Raw genomic sequence first — 20938 nt, forward strand, 5'->3', positions numbered from 1 at the left:
TATACTATCTATATAATAGAATACTTACATTATATATATATATATATATATTACATTATATTATATTATATTATAAGTGTCAAAAACACACCTAAACTATTTTTATTTGAGTTTAATACCTAAACTATCACTTATTAGTTTGAGATCCACATCTCAGTGGTGTGTGTAATACACTCTATCTTTTATTTGCAAAAATATTGTAACATGACATTACACATGGATAAAATATTTATCTTGACAAAAATTAAATAAACTATTAATATTAGTTAAAAGCTAAAAATTTAAATATACTTATCCTAAAAAAAGAAATTATTTTTAAGGAATAATTATTTAAAAAAAAATAAATTTAAAATATTTTTCTCATTCCACCTCACCACCTCATTTGCACCTCAGACAAACCCCCCATCCTTTTATTTTCTTAAATTTCTTTTATAAAATATTTTTAAAATATTCAGACTTCAACCCTCCCCCACTCCTTCCAAAAAAAAGGAAAAAATGCAAGTACCCCCCTAGAGTATAACCGAAATCCCAAAGATACACCTTAACTAAATTAAGGTCCTAACACCTTTATGAACCCATTTTTTTTGTAATTTTGTACACCTTATTGGCTTACGTGACATCCAAATATTTCCCACGCGCCTCAATTGTGTGGAGTCACAGAGTGTGACACGTAAGCCAAAAGGTGTACAAAATTACAAAAAATGAGTTTAGGGGGGGGGGGGGGTAATGGAACCTTAGTTTAATTAAGGTGTTCCTCTGAGATTCCGGTCATAGTCTAAAGGAGTATTTGTGCCTTATCCCAAAAAAAATAAATTGATATTATTTTTATTGTTAAAAAAAATTATACTCCACCCCATCTAACCCTTCACTCATAATTTATTTTATTTATTTTTACATTTTTCTCATTTTTTTTACATTGATATTATTACATTTTTCTCGTTTTGTATTAAATAAAAGAGAGAGTGTAATAAAAGAGAGATGTGTGTTTCTCAAACTAATAAGTGACAATTTAGGTATGAAACTCACAATGTCAATAGTTTAGGTATAAAATAAAAAAATAAAAAAGAGAATAGCTTAGATATGTTTTTGACCCATATATATATATATAAATTCCAAGGTCCTCTCGGTGCTAAGTAAAATCTTAAGAGAAATAAGCATAATAATTATCATATCATAATACTTGGAAAAGTAAAAATTTCATAATATCAATTCTAATCATAAACTTCATATCATAGAATAGCTCATTTCAAAATCACGATTTCATAACATATTCATAAAGACGCTTATCTTAAGCATCAAAATCAGGATCATCTTTCATAATACAAATACTTCAATTGGAAGCAATCTTTTTCACAAAATATTTTGATAATTCATCTAAAAGAATCATTTATTCATAAAAATTTCTCAATTTCACGATGCATGCATAATTTCATAATATATTCATGATCATAAAATAGGCAAATAGCATGAATTCATATGAAATTCATGGAAAACACGTACATTGAATCAAATAATGCAAAATACGATCAAATATAAACAATTGAATCATAATTAATTGATCCCATGTAGAATCATATAAAAACCCTAGAAATTGGGAATGAAATCATGGAAGAAGTAGAGAAATCTTAATTTGGGACTCAATGAAAGAAAGAAAGAAATCCATTGATGAACTTCCCACATACCTTGATGAATCCAAGCTTTATATTGGAGAAGGAAACTTGAAGGCTTAAAGAACCCTAGCTTTCCTTGAAGAGAATTTGGAGAAGATGAACTTAGGAGATTTTGGAGGTTTGAGTGACTGAGAGGAAATGGGTAGATTTAGTAGAGTAAAATTATAAGTGTTATGTTCTAGAAATGACGTATTTAGGCGTAAAAAGGGTAAGAAAATATCCAAATAACCTAACTAAAATCTGCCAGACAGACAGACAGACCCTACGACTTGAACTATGGTTTGTAGGAACTTATACGGACCATCTTGATCACTCGTAGAACAAGTACCGGAGACCAATATTGGTGTTAACTTCCACTAGACCCTTCCTACGGGTTGTGCAACTACCTATGGCCCATTGGGCCTTTAGGTAGAATCCAAGTCCGAAAATCCTTTTAAGTCCAAACCACTTCCCACGAACCCTAGACTAGGACCCGTCAAACTTTGGACGATTCGTGCAACCAATCGTAGACCTAAGGTCAATCAAAATCGCCAAGTATGGATCTTCTTCTACAGGCACGTCCTATGACCCGTAGGGGTTCTTACGATTTTTCCTATTGGTCCATAGACACACATTAGAGACTTGACATTTCTAAAATTTTAACCCAACTCGTAGGACTGCCCTTCTACGGACCGTAGGCTTGTAAGAACCTGCACCAGTAAAATTTCTGCAACTATCTTTTCAAACTCAACTTACTAATTTCTGAGGTATTACAAGTATGGTACTCAATCCAACCACATACATAACCGTCCATTCGCAAGCTCACAACGAACCTCATCATCAGAATAATAAATAACACATTCCTAGTGTATCCACATATCTTAGTTTGATAGCTTATCCAGTTACCTCTTAGAATAACACATTAAGTATAGAATAATCACAACTTCATATTTCATTACATCAGTGAAACAAACAATTCGACAATTTGAATGCTCATTTATTCAGTCCTTATTAATTCAATTATAAAATAAGCATCAACTATGTCCGAAAAATAATCAATATATATGCAGTACAACTCCTATTACATATCAGAAACTAAGCAAAATCTAACTCCAAGTAAATCGTAATCTACCTCAATCGGAGAATTGAAGTAAACAAGTTGAATTCTCGGACCTTCCCTTTCCTTACAACCTCAGAATGTTCAATGTCTAAAACAAGTAAAATATAGTAGTAACTTAATCATCTATTTCCTCAAACTTTGGGTATTCAAGCCCACATAATTCTATCTGTTTAGAAGGATAAACTATTTATTTTAAGTTCATTTCATCAAATCATAGGTTTCCATGATCATACCAATCTCATTCTTAGAGTTTCAGTCCCATTAACCTCTCTTGAGCAGTTCATTTGCTCAAAGAATCTAACTTTATGAGATTTCTAAGTTCCCTAAATGATCGTTAATGAATGATTCATAATCTATGCTAAAAGATAAAATATAACGGCTTAAAATCAGTAATTATGCATAGTTATACACCCCCATCAAGATAATAACTCTAGGGTTAAAACCCATGAATTCTCACGAAGATTTTACCTTTCGATTCTAGGAGAAAATCTAATTACGGATTGGAAAGATGAAAGAGAAGTACTTATAGGGAGAAAACCCTAAGCATTGGAAAATTCACCACTAGAGTCTTTTCACCGAATATTTTATATTTTGACTAAGACTGAACGAAAATTGACTTGAAACAGAGTTATTGTTTTCGCAACCTTCTCCATGTAGAAGACCTTCTCTATAGAGAACCTACGTGACCTGTACCACTTTTTCCAGGGAACCAAACCAATTGTTCACTATGGAGAACCTCACCAACATGTGAGCCTTTACTATGTCGAAGCCTAATTTCGCTATAGCAAAGACTTTTTTACTATAGCTACGCCTGATAGGATTTCTAAAACTCAATTTTCATTTTCGATTTTTTACCAACTCTTAACCCATGCAAACCTATACAAGGATACTATGGTCTTAAATACTCATAATAACGGGACAAATCATTACATTGGCTCCACTCTCTTTTTTATTTCTCCTGTTTCGACTCATTTTTCCTTCAATTCTTTTCATTACTACACCGTTTTATAATTCTATACAACAAAATATAATATTAAGTACAAAATAATATAATCACTGTTCAAAATATAATTTAAAATACTACTCCCTCTGTCCCAATTTATGTGACACATTTCGCTTTTCGAGAGTCAAACAATTTAAGTTTGACTGAGAATTTGCTCATGAAATTTTCAAATTTTTTAAAATGAAATTTATATATTTGTAAACTACACAAAAAGTACTATAAGTCTCAATAATTGATAATACAAAATATTTAAAAGATATAGAAAAATATTACGGTCAAAGATAGACATGTTTGAATCTCGATATCCGAAATGTGTCACATAAATTGAGACAGAGGGAGTATTATGTGTGGAAATTAATGATTTTTTATCCTATCATCATAAACGAATCAATTTTACTCTTTTATAAAACTTATATGTCATGAATTTTCTTCTAAGTTCAAATTTGAGTATCTTCACTTATATAAATATGTATTATAAAATTCATTCTATACTTTAGAAATATTGTGTTTTCTCCTATTGTAATTAAGGATTATAATATATGGATTGAGGTGTATTTGTGCCACGTTCCGAGTCTACATCCTAAATGTGATCAATATTTGAAATTATTGTTAGCCCAAGCGAATGCTTTGTTATGAATCAGCCCAGCCCAATAAAGATACCAACAAAGATATTGTACAAATAGATATTGGACCAAGTAGGCCCAACAAAAGAAATAGGTCCAGGCCTTCACAAAGGATAATCTGGGATCTAGACTTAGGGTACGTTGATTGTAGTTAAATAGATTAGGGCATCACTATCAGAGGGCATCGTATAAATTATGTGCAAAGGCAGTTTCTGTGTTTCTCATCCCCAATTCTAGAGTCTAAGTTTCTCATCCTCATTATTATCTCTATCCTTAGTTACTTGTTATTTCAATATTTCCATTGTAATTCGGTAGTTTGATTATTGCAACTAGAATCTTAAAGTTGTAATACTGTTTTAGTGCTCTTATTAATATAGAACCATGGTGTGTGCATTGCTACTTGTCTAATGGGTCATGTGTTATCTATAACTACATTGCAATCCCCTGTCAATCAATCAAATATAAACTAATCGTCGATGCATATTATGTTGTAACGTTTTGGTGGCCAACTTCGAGCGAACATCAGTTTGGTGACACGATGTCAAAATTAATCTTAACTACAAAATTGAGATCTGCTACATGGTGATTGATCAGGCCAAATTCCTCAAGCTATTGGATAACATGGAACACGCTGCATCTAACCTTAAGTCTGCGCATTTCAAGGATAACTTGAAGCATCTTCACTACATTTCTTTACTCTCATTGGCTTACCTTGTGGGAAGTTCAACTAGAATTGTCCATTTAAACAAATGGGTTTCTGTACAACGGCTTAAGGATAATGTACAAATGCCTAGGACTAACAATGTGTCATGGAGGGGAAATTCTGGGTTGCAAGATGGAGGGTGTATTGATTTGATTATGTACAAACACTTGGTGGTGGCCTACAATGATGCCGGAGATGGACTACAACTTATTTTGCCTCTATTTTGTGTTCTTACTATGTTAAGCTAGAGTGTGAGTGAGCATCTTGCAAATTTTGAAGTTGTTGTTGAACTGGATCATATGAGGGTTGTTAGCAAAACGACCTATATTATGACGTCCATTCTAAGGATATTGTGGCCTAGGGGACATTTAGAGAAACTAAAATATTTTTCTTGTCACAACCATGTCCAACAAGCTATAAACTATGTTGACACAATACACAAAGCTTGGTATGAAGCTCTTGATTTTTCTCGAGAGGGACTTATAGGTGCTTGCCGTCAAATGCACTTCGTCCAACTTAAAGTCAATGTAACTACACCTAGATTACCAATGCTTTCGTTGGCGAGATCTTTTGACTTGAACCTTGAGGACAAGGTTCTTATTGAGGACGAGAGTATTGTTATGAATCAGCCCCAACCCAATAAAGATACCAACAAAGATATTACACAAATAGATATTGGACCAAGTAGTCCCAACAAAAGCAATAAGGCCAGGCCTTCACAAAGGATAATCTGGGATCTAGACTGAGGGTACGTTGATTGTAGTTAAATAGATTAGGGCATCACTATCAGAGGGCATCGTATGAATTATGTGCAAAGGCAATTTCTGTGTTTCTCATCCCCAATTCTAGAGTCTAAGTTTCTCATCCCCATTCTTATCTCTATCCTTAGTTACTTGTTATTTCAATATTTCCATTGTAATTCGGTAGTTTGATTATTGCAACTAGAATCTTAAAGTTGTAATACTGTTTCAGTGCTCTTATTAATATAGTGAGGATTTGGTTTGTTTCATCCTTGGTCTAGCATATTATAAGATTGACTACTAACCGATGCGGAAGCTAAGATATATAGTAATAGCCAAGCTATTGAATATTGAACCATCTTTTATAAACAAAGAATACTAAAACATTTGAGCAAAAGTTTGAAATATAACTGGAACTACTAATGTGTATGACCCATGGCTGTGTCAAATGAGCCTCTAAAACAATTGAGTTGAATAAGTTTACCAGGATAAGACCCCGGGCTTCCTGAAACCTAACACAACTTAACTGAATAAAATCTTTTGAATCGTAACCGAAGTCCTTTGAATGTGAGGAGGACTCACCACAAGCTAAATATAGATGAACTAAGTGGAACGTCTACCTGTAAATCTGTATCAAAGTATTGAAATGTACATCATTTAACGATGTAGTTCAAAGTAGCATCAATACATGAAATATATTGGTATGTAAGGTAAGAACTGAGAACAACACTTATACAACAAGTGAAAGAACTACAAATCTGAGCATGAGTAATATACAACTGATAATTGAAGGAATGAGACTCAAAACTGTGACATGAAATAATATTTCAAAAAGAAAAATACATGTTTGAGATCATAATTTGCAAAATCATATCAGAAAAAGGATGCATTCTATTTGAAATATTATAATGATTATATTAAGAAAAAATATATTTAAAATTGGATTTAAGTCTTTTAGTGGGAGTTTTCCTTAATCGACTTATACCATGTGATCTCATGATGCACCAATGAATGCCCCAATTGGGAGGGTGCCTTATACCTGGGTATATGATTTTTTTTTTGTCTAATATGAATCTACTAATTAAACCTTAAAGGGCTAAAGGAGTTGAGCGATAAAAAAGGTGAAACATAATCCTATGGTGTCATGTAGTTCTAGAACTTGGAAATTCTAGACCTCATGTTCACTTAGTATTACATACTACTCCCCAAACATACTATCTATATAGCTCATAAATATGTTAAGCTTATCTAGATGCTTACATAAATCTTGCTCAAAATCTCTTTCTAAAACATATCTAGCCGGGAGACTATATCCAAATATATGAGACTAAACTCAAATCTTTCTTTTTAAATTAAAATCATATGCTGGAATTTCATTCTAAAACATATCTTTCAAACCAAAAAAATTTCTAGAACATCCATAACTTGTAGATTCTCAAAATAGCTTTCACAATAACATAAAGTCTCTACAATCATGTTTTGAAATATAAGCTTCAAGAATCATAAATAAAATCATGTCAAGAACTAATAAGGATGACAATAGAAAACCTTGTAAAGCATAAAGATGAATTACACAATAGTCAATAATCGATAATCATGAGTAAATAGTTCAAGAAATCATGCAATTGGACATAACAAGGGTGAGTTTGAAAGTGGGCTTATAAACCCCAACTATAAAATTAAATTCATGAAAATTGATGAGTTTTGGACATGAGGATGAAAAGAATTCCTCATTAAAGTCCTACATATCTTAATTTTGAAGTTAGAGGAAAATTCACGATTGAGATATTTAAAATTCTTGTAGATCTTGTTCTTTGAAGTGTTGGGAAAAAAGAGTAGAGGAGTTTGTCATAACTTGTGAAATCTCATTGAATTTGACTTTTGGAGGAAGTTAATAGTCATGGATTAGGCTTATGGGATAAGAAAAGACGAAAAACACCTCCTCAAAATATGAAAAGATGATATATAAAACTAAAAGAATTTCGGAGCAAACATGCACGGTTACACAACTATTCGCGCAGGCGGGGAAGTAGCATTGACCTTACCGTGAGGTCACATGACAGAAGTGTTCTTCGTGCGGCGGTTCACACGACTGTGTAGTGCCGATAAAATGGGCATACCTTTCAGTACATAATTTGGATTGACAAATGGTCAAATACATTGAAAAGAAAATTTCAAAACCAGTCATTTAGTCGGTATTAGGCATAGAACTCTTGATATGCTAGGAGTTTCTTATGACCTTAATTTATATTCAATACACTTTACACACTTATGATTGAACCTTAGTACCCATGGACAATTAAAAATAACTCATTATGAACCTATACACCTACGAAGAATTATTAGAATTTTAGCGTTTTTTTTTTGGGTGTTCTGAAAATATCTCTGTCTTGGAGCAATAACGTAATTATCATGACCAAGACCGTCGTGATTGGCATGCACACTAACCATCCGGTAGGAGAACCACTACTACAACCCAAACCAAGCAATCAATCTAAAAACTAAGGCATATAAGTCAAATACTAAGGAAAGAAATTAGAGTTTCCATAAACTCTAACAAAAGTTCAACAATAACTAACAAATGCGGAAGAATTAACCTAGAACCTGAAAGTCAATATACCAAAACTCTACTAACGACAAATCTAAGAACAAGGGGTACAACCCCAAAACTAACAACACCTTAAACAAAAAGTCTGAGTCCGAAAAGAGTGGACTTAAACAAGGAAGATCCATGGTAGCCTTAAAGAACTGGCTCACCCTTGAATCCGGTCACGCTCATAGTCACCTAGCTGGGGTCTATCAATAGCCACCTGAAGATGCCCTATACTCAACAAAGAAAGAGCAAGTGCAGTATCAATACACAACCACCATGTACTGCTAGGATCACGTGGTTATCCCACTAAGTGTAACACACATTGGTCAATACAATAATATAATCACATGCACATATCGAACATATACAATATCATCAACATATACGAACAATGAACAACTTCACGATTCTCACATATCACAGTTATATCAATTTAGAGCAACATACCGTCTTACAATATCAATCATCATTAGATATGAGCGAACTTATCACAAGTAGATACACAACACAATTCAATGGTCCACTCACGTAACCCAATTCAATGGTCCTCTCATGGAACCCAAACCTAAACAGTTAGCATGCCAAAACGTGGCAATCCAATCCTATATTTATGCCGAAACATGGCAATCCGATCCAAGTTAGTTATGCCAGAACATGGCAGCCGATCCCATGTTTATGCCGAAACTTGGCAATTTGATCCAAGTTAGTGAGTCGAATCGTGCCACTCGCCCATTCAACAAACCACAATCACAATTACAATGTATATTATCACAATCATACAACAAGAGGTGATTCATGACGTACAATTATTCAATTATCCTCATTTACAACAAGTGTGATCAATAATGCAACATTCACATACATACATGTATCATAATGAAGCAAGAACAAATACACATCACACAATCATAGAATCATAACCATCACCTACCTCGAATCCAAGCTTGAATCCCCTAAGACGTTTGAATCTTCCCTTTTCAGATTCTTTCCGCTTGTTCTATGTCTACAAACAACAATTTATATGCAAGGATCAACAATCAAAGGTCTAATTATCCGAATTATAACAAACCCAATAACCCTAGACCAAACCCAAGATCCTACTACCCAATTTAAGACTTTTTCCACCATAAATTCTAGATTAAAACCCTCCCCCATCGATAATTACCCACTAAATTACGTTCTACGGATCAAAAAATGGATTCGGGGAGTTAAAACCTTACCTTTAGCCTCAAGAATGGTGAATAACGGTCAAGAAGTCGCCTGGGGTCGTCTCCTTAGCTCTAAAAATTGAAATGTGCCAAATAAGGTCGTCTAGGGGTTTATTAACGACTTTAAGTCGCATCTGGCCCGCCACGGCGGATCCATCCCACTACAGCAGCCTCGCTCTGGCAGTTCCAATCACGCTCTGGCGGCCTACACGGAGACAAAATGTTACCCGTTCACGCTAAGATCATTTTCGAGAGTTCTACTCGCCCAAATTCGATTCCGTAAAGTCGTATGAGTTCCTTAACGTCTTAGCTATTTACTCATGTGGTCCAAATCATAATTAGATCTCTCATTAATTACTAGATTTCCCTACACCTTAATGACTCCGATTTCATCCAAATCTGGACTAGGTTCGGAAATTCCAAGTTACTACGAAAAAGTTTTATGACCCCAATTCTTTCTTCATTGGCTTTTCCCTAACGACGGAATCAGGTCGTTACAATAAATACCAATTTACCCATCACTCGTCCCCGAATGATCAACTAAGAGAAGAATAGATAATGTAAGGGTAGAGTAGTATCTGAATCATCGAATTGTTGGTGATACTTGTCTCTCATGCCCTTTTTACCGAATCTCATTACCCCTAAGGGTTTCATATCTCCAACCTCAAACCAACTAATTGAATACCTTCACATCCTCCCTTACAATGCCTCAACGAAGTCATCTCAACACTCGAGTGATAATTATTGTTGTATGTAAACCCCCAAAGTTGATCGCACACATGTTATCAAGGACTTGACACAAACATTAGGACGAATCTTTTCTCACAAAACCATGATACAATTCTAAATCAAAACTCCTCACAATTAGAGGTGGACCTGAACCAACCAACACACAATCATAATACCCAAACAATCACAGTTCTGAACAACATCTCCATCCCACAACATAAATTCCCATGAGTTTAATTTATAGCAATTTTGATCTTTAGAAATTAGATACTCATTGAGGGATATGTCCAAGCATACAACCCCTCCAATAACACTATCGAAATACTAGATTTAGTAATTGTAGATTACCTCTTAAGAACAGTAGAATTGGACCTAATGATCCCCACATTCAACCACACATAATCGATATATGACCTCGACGACAAGATGAAATATTAGATTGTCGGACAACCATAAATACGCAGGGTAGCTCTTCTATAAATTCTCATAAGCAAGCTGGTACATGTAGAACCACTAAAATACTTTAACTGCTCCAAGACAACACGAATTATGTTATTTGAAATAACCAAATCTTCCCAATCTTCCCACTCAACCAAGAGAGTGTCGCAGGATTGGTAAACCTGATCCACCACTAGAGATTCACCCACAACATGAAAAACACGCATGACCATAGCTAGTTCATCACACTCACAACCATGTACAAAGCGAAATAGATGGTCACATAAGAATTTATCGAATAACACGAAAGGTTTTCCTTTGAAGAGTCGATACCAACCATTTCCATTCACTTGACTCAACATACTTTTCACATCCTTCGACTGAAGCCAACACTCTTAATACTAACAACCATCATAACCACTCCGGCCATTGACCTTACTTTAAACCAACACTTTTTAAATGAAAACCTTTCTTAGGTACTTTAGCAATCAACATTAATCAACTTTACAACTCAACCTAGGTGTAAGTCCTTTAAATGTTCAATACCGAATACAATTGATCATTCCTCACTACATCACCACGAATGTAGACTCACAATGAAAAATCTGAATTGTAATTTCCACCATATAACACCATCCCTTTCTCTATCAACATTAGCTTGTACCTTGAAGATTCTCATGAATTCATGGATCTTCGCATATGATTGATTGCATCTCCATCGATCTTACAATATCCTTCACTGAAATTCAATCCTACTCATTACTAAACTTAAAACAAAAACAAAGCACTTATCATCACACTCGAGCTAATGTCTGTACACTCCTTTCTCAAGTTTTTTTCGGTAGTTTTTAACCAATTCGACACACTTGTGACACTATTACCATTGCCTCAACAAAAAAAATGAAATCACACGTCTTTGAACCCAATTATCTACTCTTCTAAAGATAACTCTTTAGCCTTAAAATCAATTAAAGTATTCTTGCTCTAGCCTCTCTCTAAAGGCTGTTCTACATTCTACTATATTTTCCTTCATTATAACTCTAGCTCTTTAATTTCTATTCGAATGATGTCCCACCATCTCTTAAACTTTCCATACAGCCACGTTACTCACCAATTTTTTGAAAACCACAACCTTTATATACTCGCAAGTCGCAATTACTATACAAAAATTCACTTAACCAATAATTTTATAATAAAGTGGCCTCCCATCACAATCCATCACGAACTCTTATTACCATCACGCTCAGTCAGCCTTGACTATCACTACGAAGCTAACATTTCACCAACACGACACCTCCAACTCAGGTAAACTCATCAAATTGAAAAGACTAACCCAGTCTATACACACTCTCTTACTAAAATACTTCAATTTCCTTCACCGAAGTATACTCATTGGGAACATCCTTATCCATATGCTTGTCATTCCGGTATCAATCCATTCATTTATGACTTAAGATATAATCACCAATCCTCATACTATCCTCCTTCTTTCAACAAACAAGACATGAGCACCTAACATGAAAGCACTAGGACGGATGAAAGCTTTATCAAGAAGCCCGTGGAATTGAGCTTTAAGCTCTCTCAATTCTAACACCACAGGAATAGACTCAATAGAGGGGCATTCAACCTCAACATCCCGAATATGAGCCAATTACGTCAAACAATCTTTCCCCACCAATTTCCTACCCCACACGAAAGATATGACCTTAGCTGACTTAGGCTTGTACCCCATTCCCACTCTAACCTTTCCCTAACGAGGATCTCTAGAGTTACCAACTTAATATTATGATTAAGCCCGGTATAATAGGGGGACAACTAAGTCATGCCTAAGATTATATCAAGTTAGTCATATCCAGCATAACCAAATCAACCCAAATCTGAAAATCCATAAACACAACAGGACAAACACGATATACAAAGATGACTATGATTGACTTTTCAACTGGGGTAGAAACATGGATGAGGGCATCAAGTATATCACAAACCACATCAAATCCCAAGGCAATTGAACTGACACGTAAGAATAAGAATAACCCATATCACATAAAACAATAGCCATATGGTCACATACAAGAGTAGCACTAGTGACCATTGCATCATACCTCAACTTGGTTTTGCCTAGAAAAGCATATAATTGAGCCCTGTCATCTTGACGGGAAACCTCCTTGCCTGTCTGCGCTACTCCTCTACCTGCATTACCATTTCCCTAGCCTCCACGACCTCACTGATTCACTCCTCATATGCCCAGGTTCTCCATAATTTAACTCACTTTACAATTTATATTCGAATGCTGAACAATGAATTAAATCGCTGGGGTTAGTTCGGGTACGATCCAGAGTCCATAATTATAACTACAAAAATAGGGGAGACAGGGCTGAGATTCTATCTCGCCCTGTCCCGCACTGATGGGAGGAATCCCACACTGGCGGCCTTGTCTTGGAGGGAAAAGTTCCGCCCCCGCGGCTAAAATGGAAACAGAACCCCTGCCAATAATTTCTGGGGTTCCTCGTCTTTTCTAAATTCCCCAAAGGTTCCAGCTACAACACATGCATCTTTATGAGTAATCTCCTTAACTAGGATAGTCAAAGTCTACCCTGAGTCAATCTCAACGATACCCAACCAATTCATTCTTGTCAATTCAGCACCACAATCCACACATCCCCAAGATACACCCAGACACTCACACGATCCGTAGTCAAGATCTTCATTTCACAACGAATTTCACGATTCTCAAGTATTTACAACTTGGATAACTTCAATGACCAGGCTAACATATTGTATATATCAAAGTTCAGACACTCATTTATTATGCACATAATCATCTCATCATATTCAAGCAATTACAACTTCACATTCGTAGATTAATTTAGACAATCAGGAGCACGCATTCGAAGTTTCCAAGATACAATTTACAGAAAAGTCCAAATTCTTAATTAATTATTTCGCTCCATGGATGACCATTCCTGATCATCTATGCATTCACACCACCCCTAGGGCCAGATACCAATTGGAACCTACTCAGTTTCCAATTTGCTTTGCTTGTGGCCCCTCAGTCATGACCACAACGTCTAGTTCACTTCGTTGAGATACCAATTGGAATCGAGAGATACCAATTAGACTCAACTCATACAACAAGCGACAATAGTATCTAGCGAGCCCCACAAAAATGCTAATTTCAATCATAGAACTTAGTCGAATTTAATTCTTAACCGCCTCAATCTTTAACTGATGGTAACCAGACCTTAAATCAATCTTAGAGGAAACCATGCACCTTGCAACTGATCAAAAAAATCATCTATCCGAGGCAATGTATACTTGTTCTAAATGGGTGACTCTATTCGACTGTCAGTAGTCTATCCTCATTTGCTAATGATGGTGTTACCACATTTGTTGCTTTAGTTCGGACCATAGAGTGAAGGAAGAAATATACCAATTTGTATCACCGAGATACCAATTGGATTCAAGTCATAGCACGAAGGAGTAGAAAAAAGTGAGTTTTTCCTAAAGTCCTATAGCCTCTCAAAGAAAAGTACGAACACTTTCATACCTTTCCGTAAGACTCTACTAGACTCATTTTGGTACAATGAGATCAACGAACCTAGGGCTCTGATACCAACTTTGTCACGACTTAGACCGTCGTGATTGACACCCACACTAACCATCCGGTGGGAGAACCACAACTACAACCCAAACCAAGCAATCAATCTAAAAACTAAGGCATATAAGTCAAATACTAAGGAAATAAAATAGAGTTTCCATAAACTCTAACAAAAGTTCTACAATAACTAACAAATGTGGAAGAATTAACCTAGAGCCTGAAAGTCAATGTACTAAAACTCTACTAACGACAAGTCTAAGAATAAGGGGTACAACCCCGAAACTAACAACACCTTAAATAAAAAGTCTGAGTCCGAAAAGAGTGGACTTAAACAAAGAAGATCCACGACAGCCTGAAAGAACTGACTCACCCTTGAATCCGGTCACGCTCATAGTCACCTAGCTGGGGTCTATCAATAGCCACCTGAAGATGCCCTATACTCAACAAAGAAAGAGCAAGTGCAGTATCAATACACAACCACCGTGTATTGGTAGGATATGCGGCTATCCCACTAAGTGTAACAGACATTAGTCAATACAACAATATAATCTCACGCACATATCGAACATAAACAATATCATCAATATATACGAACAATGAACAACTTTACGATTCTCACATATCACAGTTATATCAATTTAGAGAAATATACCGTCTTCCAATATCAATCATCATTAGATATGAGTGAACTAATCACAAGTAGATACACAACACAATTCAATAGTCCTCTCACGTAACCCAATTCAATGGTCCTCTCATGGAACCCAAACCCAAACAGTTAGCATGCCAAAACCTGGTAGCCGATCCCATGTTTATGCCAAAACGTGGCAATCCGATCCAAGTTAGTGTGTCGAATCGTGATACTCGCCCATTCAATAAACCACAATCACAATCACAATGTATATTCTCACAATCATACAACAAGAGGTGATTCATGGCATACAATTATTCAATTATCCTCATTTACAACAAGTGTGATCAATAATGTAACTTTCACATACATACATGTATCATAATGAAGCCAGAACAAATATACCTCAGACAATCATAAAATCACAACCATCACCTACCTCAAATCCAAGCTTGAATCCCTTAAGACACTTGAATCTTCCCTTTCCGGATTCTTTCCGCTTGTTGTAGGTCTACAAACAACAATTTATATGCAAGGATCAACAATCAAAGGTCTAATTATCCGGATTATAACAAACCTTATAACCTTAGACCAAACCCAAGATCCTACTACCCAATTTAGGGCTTTTTCCACCATAAATTTTAGATCAAAACCCTCCCCCATCGATAATGACCCACTAGATTACGTTTTACGGATCAAAAAATGGATTCGGGGAGTTAAAACTTTACCTTTAGCCTCAAGAATGGTGAAAAATGGTCAACAAGTCGCCTGGGTCGTCTCCTTAGCTCTTAAAATTTTAAAAGTGCCAAATAAGGTCATTTAGGGGTTTATTAACGACTTTAAGTTACGTCTGGCCCGCCATGGCAGACCCATCCCGCTACAGTGGCCCCACTTTGGTTGCTCCAATTCCGCTCTGGCGGCCTACACAGAGACAAAATGTTACCCATTCATGCTAAGATCATTTTCGGGAGTTCTACTCGCCCAAATTCAATTCCGTAAAGTCGTACAGATTCCTTAACATCTTATCTATCTACTCATGTGGTTCAAATCATAATTAGATCTTTCATTAATTTCCAGATTTCCCTACACCTTAATGACTCCAATTTCGTCCAAATCTGGACTAGGTTGGAAAATTCCAAGTTACTACGAAAAAGTTTTCCGGCCCCAATTTTTTCTTCATTGTCTTTTCCCTAACGATGAAATCAAGTAGTTACAGTAATAATGGTGCATGCATCATCTCGTCATAATGCAATGATATGTAATTATTTAATATTTGATATATAATATGGTTTTCCATTTATAAAAAGAATAATGTCCAATTCACATAGATTGTGTTATCTTCATTATTGATGTAATTATTAACTTGCCTTTTCTAACAATAGTTAATTATGACTCTCATATGATAAAATCAAAAGTTTTGATTGACTTCACGTGTTTAAGAAGTTAAAATGATTTTAATTGAAGTTAATTCACATTGAACAAGCACTCGCATATTTAGCTTTTTTCTAAGTAGAAAATAATGTACTTTTCATAAAAAAGAAGGGGAGAAGGCACAAGTACCCCCTAGACTATGACCGAAATTCCAGAGACACATCTTAAACTAAACTAAGGTCCTATTATCTCCATGAACTCATTTTATATATAATATTATTGTACACATTTTGGATTATGTGGCACACCCCGTGACTCCACGCAGTTGAGGCGCGTGAGATATATTTGGATGCCACGTAAGCCAAAAAGGTGTACAAAATTACAAAAAAAATGAGTTCAAGGGTAATAGAACCTTAGTTTAGTTAAAGTGTGTCTCTGAGATTTGAGTCATAGTCTAAGGAGGTACTTCTACCTTTTCCCAAAAAGAATTAGATTGCATCATATCTCAAATATAGAAAGAAAATTTTGATTTTTTGCCAAGCTTCAACCAATAATGAAAACCATTTGAAATTTTTATGATATTTTTTAGTTGAATCACGCCAAAGTCATACATTCGCTAATTATGTTATTATCTTATATTACTTGTACAAATGAACTCTAAAGTTTTAACCAAATTCAGATATATTCTCACTTCTCCCTACTTCCATGCAAATCCTATCTTAGCCAACTATGTATACGTCGTGTGCTGATTGAAGCGGACCCACATGATTTGGTGGGGTGCACATGCACCGATTAACTTCGGAGAATATCATGTGTATATATGTATATATATCTTGAGAAATTGACAAAAAGTAGGAGGATTATAATTAATAGTGCACCCATGAGGAGCATATGATTGTCCTTGTGCTACTGGTACAAGCCAGAGGAGCCACCGAACCATGGTTTTTATTTTAAGCTAGCTTAGAGCTCATATTTTCCATTGGTGGTCATGGTGCACTCGAAGTCTTCAAATCCTGAGTTCACCTCTGCCGTTTTATAGTCTACATCTGGTGGTCAATCAGGCATCACATTATCACCCACATGTCAATTCCCACTCATTCATACTTTGAAAGGCATCACAACAACTACAAAGACCTAACCTCCCATTAATTTGAAAGAGAAATGTTTCATTCAAATAGAAACAATGACAATGATTAATGGAGAACGAGTTGTATAGTAGACATATGCAAAGGTTATACGGATGAACATAATTAAGAATTTTCCATATGAAACAGTAGGTGAATTTTCTTATGGTTGGCCATCATTAGAGAAATTGCATACTTTAATCCCTCAACAATGTTGAACAAAAGGAGAATGCTCGATTGGATTTTATTCATAGTCGATATGTGTTCATTAGGTTTATATTCCTAAAAGACTTTTAAAACATCATGTCAAAGGAATGAGGAAAGGATGAAAACACCACTCCTCTAAATGTGAAATTAAAGAAGATTAAACTAAAAGAATTTCATAGCAACGTGCGCGGTCACACCACTGAATCTAGGTCGTGCGGTTGTTCGCTTAGTCGTGAAAGTAGCACTGACCTTTTCTGCGCGGTTGCGTGACATAAGTCTTCTTCATGCGATGGTTTGTGCAACGTGTAGTGGCCATTAACATGGACTTAACTATTTCTAGCACATAATTTAGATTGAAAAACGGTCAAAAACATTGGAAAGAAAACTTCAAGACCTATCATTTGGTTGGTATTAGGCACAAAACTCTTCATATGCTAGGAGTTCCTTATGACCTTAATTAATTCATATCCAATATACTTTACATACTTATGATTGAACCTTAGCACCGATGGACAACTACAAATATGTAATGACTCGATTGGTCATTTTTGGAAAGTTTATGAATTTACAGTTTTGCCCCATTTGATTTTGACCCTGAGTCTTTTATGATTGAGTTTTGAAAGTTGGTTTCAAACTTTGAGTTTAAAGTTGAGAATTTTGTAAGTTCTGAGCTTGAAAGGCTAATGTTGTTAAGAAAGTGGTTTCTTGTATCTTTTGGAGTTTCAAGTGTCGGAATGTAATTCTGTCGATTCCATCAATACCAAAATGTAGAATTTGGTCGGTGAGAGTTGTCATTTTCAAAGTTAAAGTCTTTTTGAGGATTTAAGATCCTAAGTTGAAAATTATTGAGAAATTAGCCTTTGGGTTGACTTTGGCCAACATTCGGGGTTCGAATTCTTGGATCGAAATTCTGAGAATTTTGTTGGATTCGGGAGATGATTTCAGGCTAGGAGAGGTCTTGGTTAATTTTTGAGAGGTTCTGAGCTTTTTTTTGGCCTTTTTAGGCATATGTTATTTTCTTGTGGTTTCACGGATGTCGAGTTAAGAAGACCTCATATTCATGTTTTGACAATTCCATTGAGTCCGAAACGTTGGGTAATCGATTTGTTTGTATGATTTGTGTGTATGAGGTTCCAAACAAACCCTCATGGTCTTTTGATGTTTTTAGAGTTGGCTGATTTTTTGGTGCATGGAATCTGTTGTGTTTCGCGTTTGTGAAAGAGTGGTCACTCTCGCGATCTTCGTGAAAGCGAAGGTTTGATCGCGAAAGTGAAGGGCCAGGTGGCCTGACCATCACGATCGCGAAGAGTTGTTCTCTTTCACGACCTTCGTTAAAGAGAAGACCCTGACTTTTAATGGGTTCAGTTTTGTGAACCCAGGGTTGCTTTGGTAATATCAAAGGGGGACTTTGAACTGCTATTTTTGGGGTCTAAGTCCTTTTTTTCATTTTCGAGCTTGGTAAACTCTTGAAGGCAATTTTGAAGAGATTTTTTTGTGCTAAATCTTTTGGGTAAGCTTTTGTGGTCCCGAAACTTCATTTTTCTTTGATTATTTATGGATTTTAACATCAAAATTTGGGATTTTGATTGGTAAATGACAAGGTTTTTAAGAACTCGAGCTCTAAACTAAAATGGAGATTGTGAACTGATTTAAGTCCTTTTTTGAAATGGTTTTCACCAATGGATTTCAAATGCCATGGGTAATGATTTGAAGTAAAGAATTTCAATTCAAACTTTATTTATGGAATCAAGTTTTGAGTTGATTGACCCATTTTTCAAAGTATATGATGTGGGTATTATTATTTTAAAAAATTTATTGTGAATACTTGTTTGTTATAAATTGTGTGGCTTTAGACATTGGTCGGAAGGGGAAGACTCAAGTCTTGGAGTGACTAGTTAGTTGAATTAAGGCAAATGATCTCCCAAACCTTGTATTCTAGTAAAATTAGTGTATTTTTTCTTTATTGTTTATGTTGGGAGTAATGAGGATGAAGTAATGGGTTCATTGGTCCACTTGATTGAACTTAATGAATAAAAATGGGGATTAAATAAAAGGTTATGGTTTGATCAAAATACTTTGTGAATTGCCTTGTTGTGTTCCCTATTTGATTAATTAATGAAATGCTTTGATTGTATGAATGTGAACTTGAATTGCTGGAATTGTTATCTTTTTCTTATAGTGTGAGTTTGCTTATGTGTATTGATTGTTGTACACCGTGATGAGGCGTGTGATGTAAAGCTGATGGAAAATGGGTTCGACTAGTGACATGATATAGAGCCGATGGGAAATGGTTCTAGATACTGATATGATATAAATCGATGAAAAATGATTCCAGCTAGTGATACAAAGTCAATGAGAAATTATTCCGGCTAGTGATACAAAACCAATGAGAAATGGTTCCGGCAAGTTATACAAAGTCGATGGGAAATAGTTCTGGCTAATGATATGATATAAAGACAATGATAAATGATTTCGGCTAGTGATATGTTATAAAGCCGATGTAAAATGGTTCCGATTAATGATATTATTTCGAAGGGAAATGATTCCGGAAAGAGTTTGGTTAATATGATTTGATGCTTATGTTTGACATACTTGTTAATAGTGATTGATGCAGTTGTTACTTGTGATTGATCTACTTGAAATTGAAAATAACTTACTTGATACATGTTGATTGTTGAATTGTGACTATTGAACTGTGATTATTGAGCCTTGTGAGTCGTGTATTATTGAACTGTTAGGTTGGGCTGATTTCTATGCAGGTTGTAATTTGAGAAGGTTCGGTTGGGATGGAAGGAGTAATCGATTTCTAGATTGTTGATTTTTTATTAGATTTCTTGTTAGGTACCGTATTGTTGGTACTCACTCCTTGCTTCTACACTTGTGTAGGTTCCGAGCCCAGTATAGCATGATTGCTCTTTCTCTCCTATTTCCGAGGCTTGTCACGGAACTGTTGGGAGGTAGTTGCTTGTCATCCCGACGGACCTCTAGTTCTTCTTTTTATGCTTTGTTCTAATTGAGAAACAAAGACTTGAAACTTGTACTTATTTCGTAATTCTGCACTTTATGTATTAGTGACTTGTACACGTGACAATCAAGTTTTGGGGTGTTAATAAAATAAGTTTTTTACTTTTATCTTGTTCTTGCTTTATCTTTCTACATTTCTTTCGATTCTTTTGGGTTGAGGCTGACTTGTCTTAGTGG

At 35.3% G+C, this 20938-nt stretch overlaps 2 protein-coding genes across 2 annotated transcripts in view; both read left to right on the forward strand.

Moving 5' to 3' along the window:
• Nucleotides 1-4455, forward strand: part of LOC125819302 (bZIP transcription factor 18-like) — a 279276-nt gene extending 274821 nt beyond the window's left edge. The window contains exon 5 of the mRNA XM_049498766.1: nt 4386-4455. Within this exon, the coding sequence (XP_049354723.1) occupies nt 4386-4455 (70 nt within the window). The remainder of the gene's footprint in view (nt 1-4385) is intronic.
• A 519-nt stretch (nt 4456-4974) lies between these two features.
• The window catches only part of LOC125819303 (homeobox-leucine zipper protein HDG1-like), a 40017-nt gene continuing 24053 nt past the window's right edge, over nt 4975-20938 (forward strand). Inside the window, 1 exon segment of the mRNA XM_049498767.1 lies at nt 4975-5255. Coding sequence (XP_049354724.1) covers nt 4975-5255 — 281 coding nt within the window.

This window comes from Solanum verrucosum, unplaced genomic scaffold (assembly GCF_900185275.1).
Source record: "Solanum verrucosum unplaced genomic scaffold, falcon-dt-bn FXZP01000207.1, whole genome shotgun sequence".
NCBI lineage: Eukaryota > Viridiplantae > Streptophyta > Magnoliopsida > Solanales > Solanaceae > Solanum > Solanum verrucosum.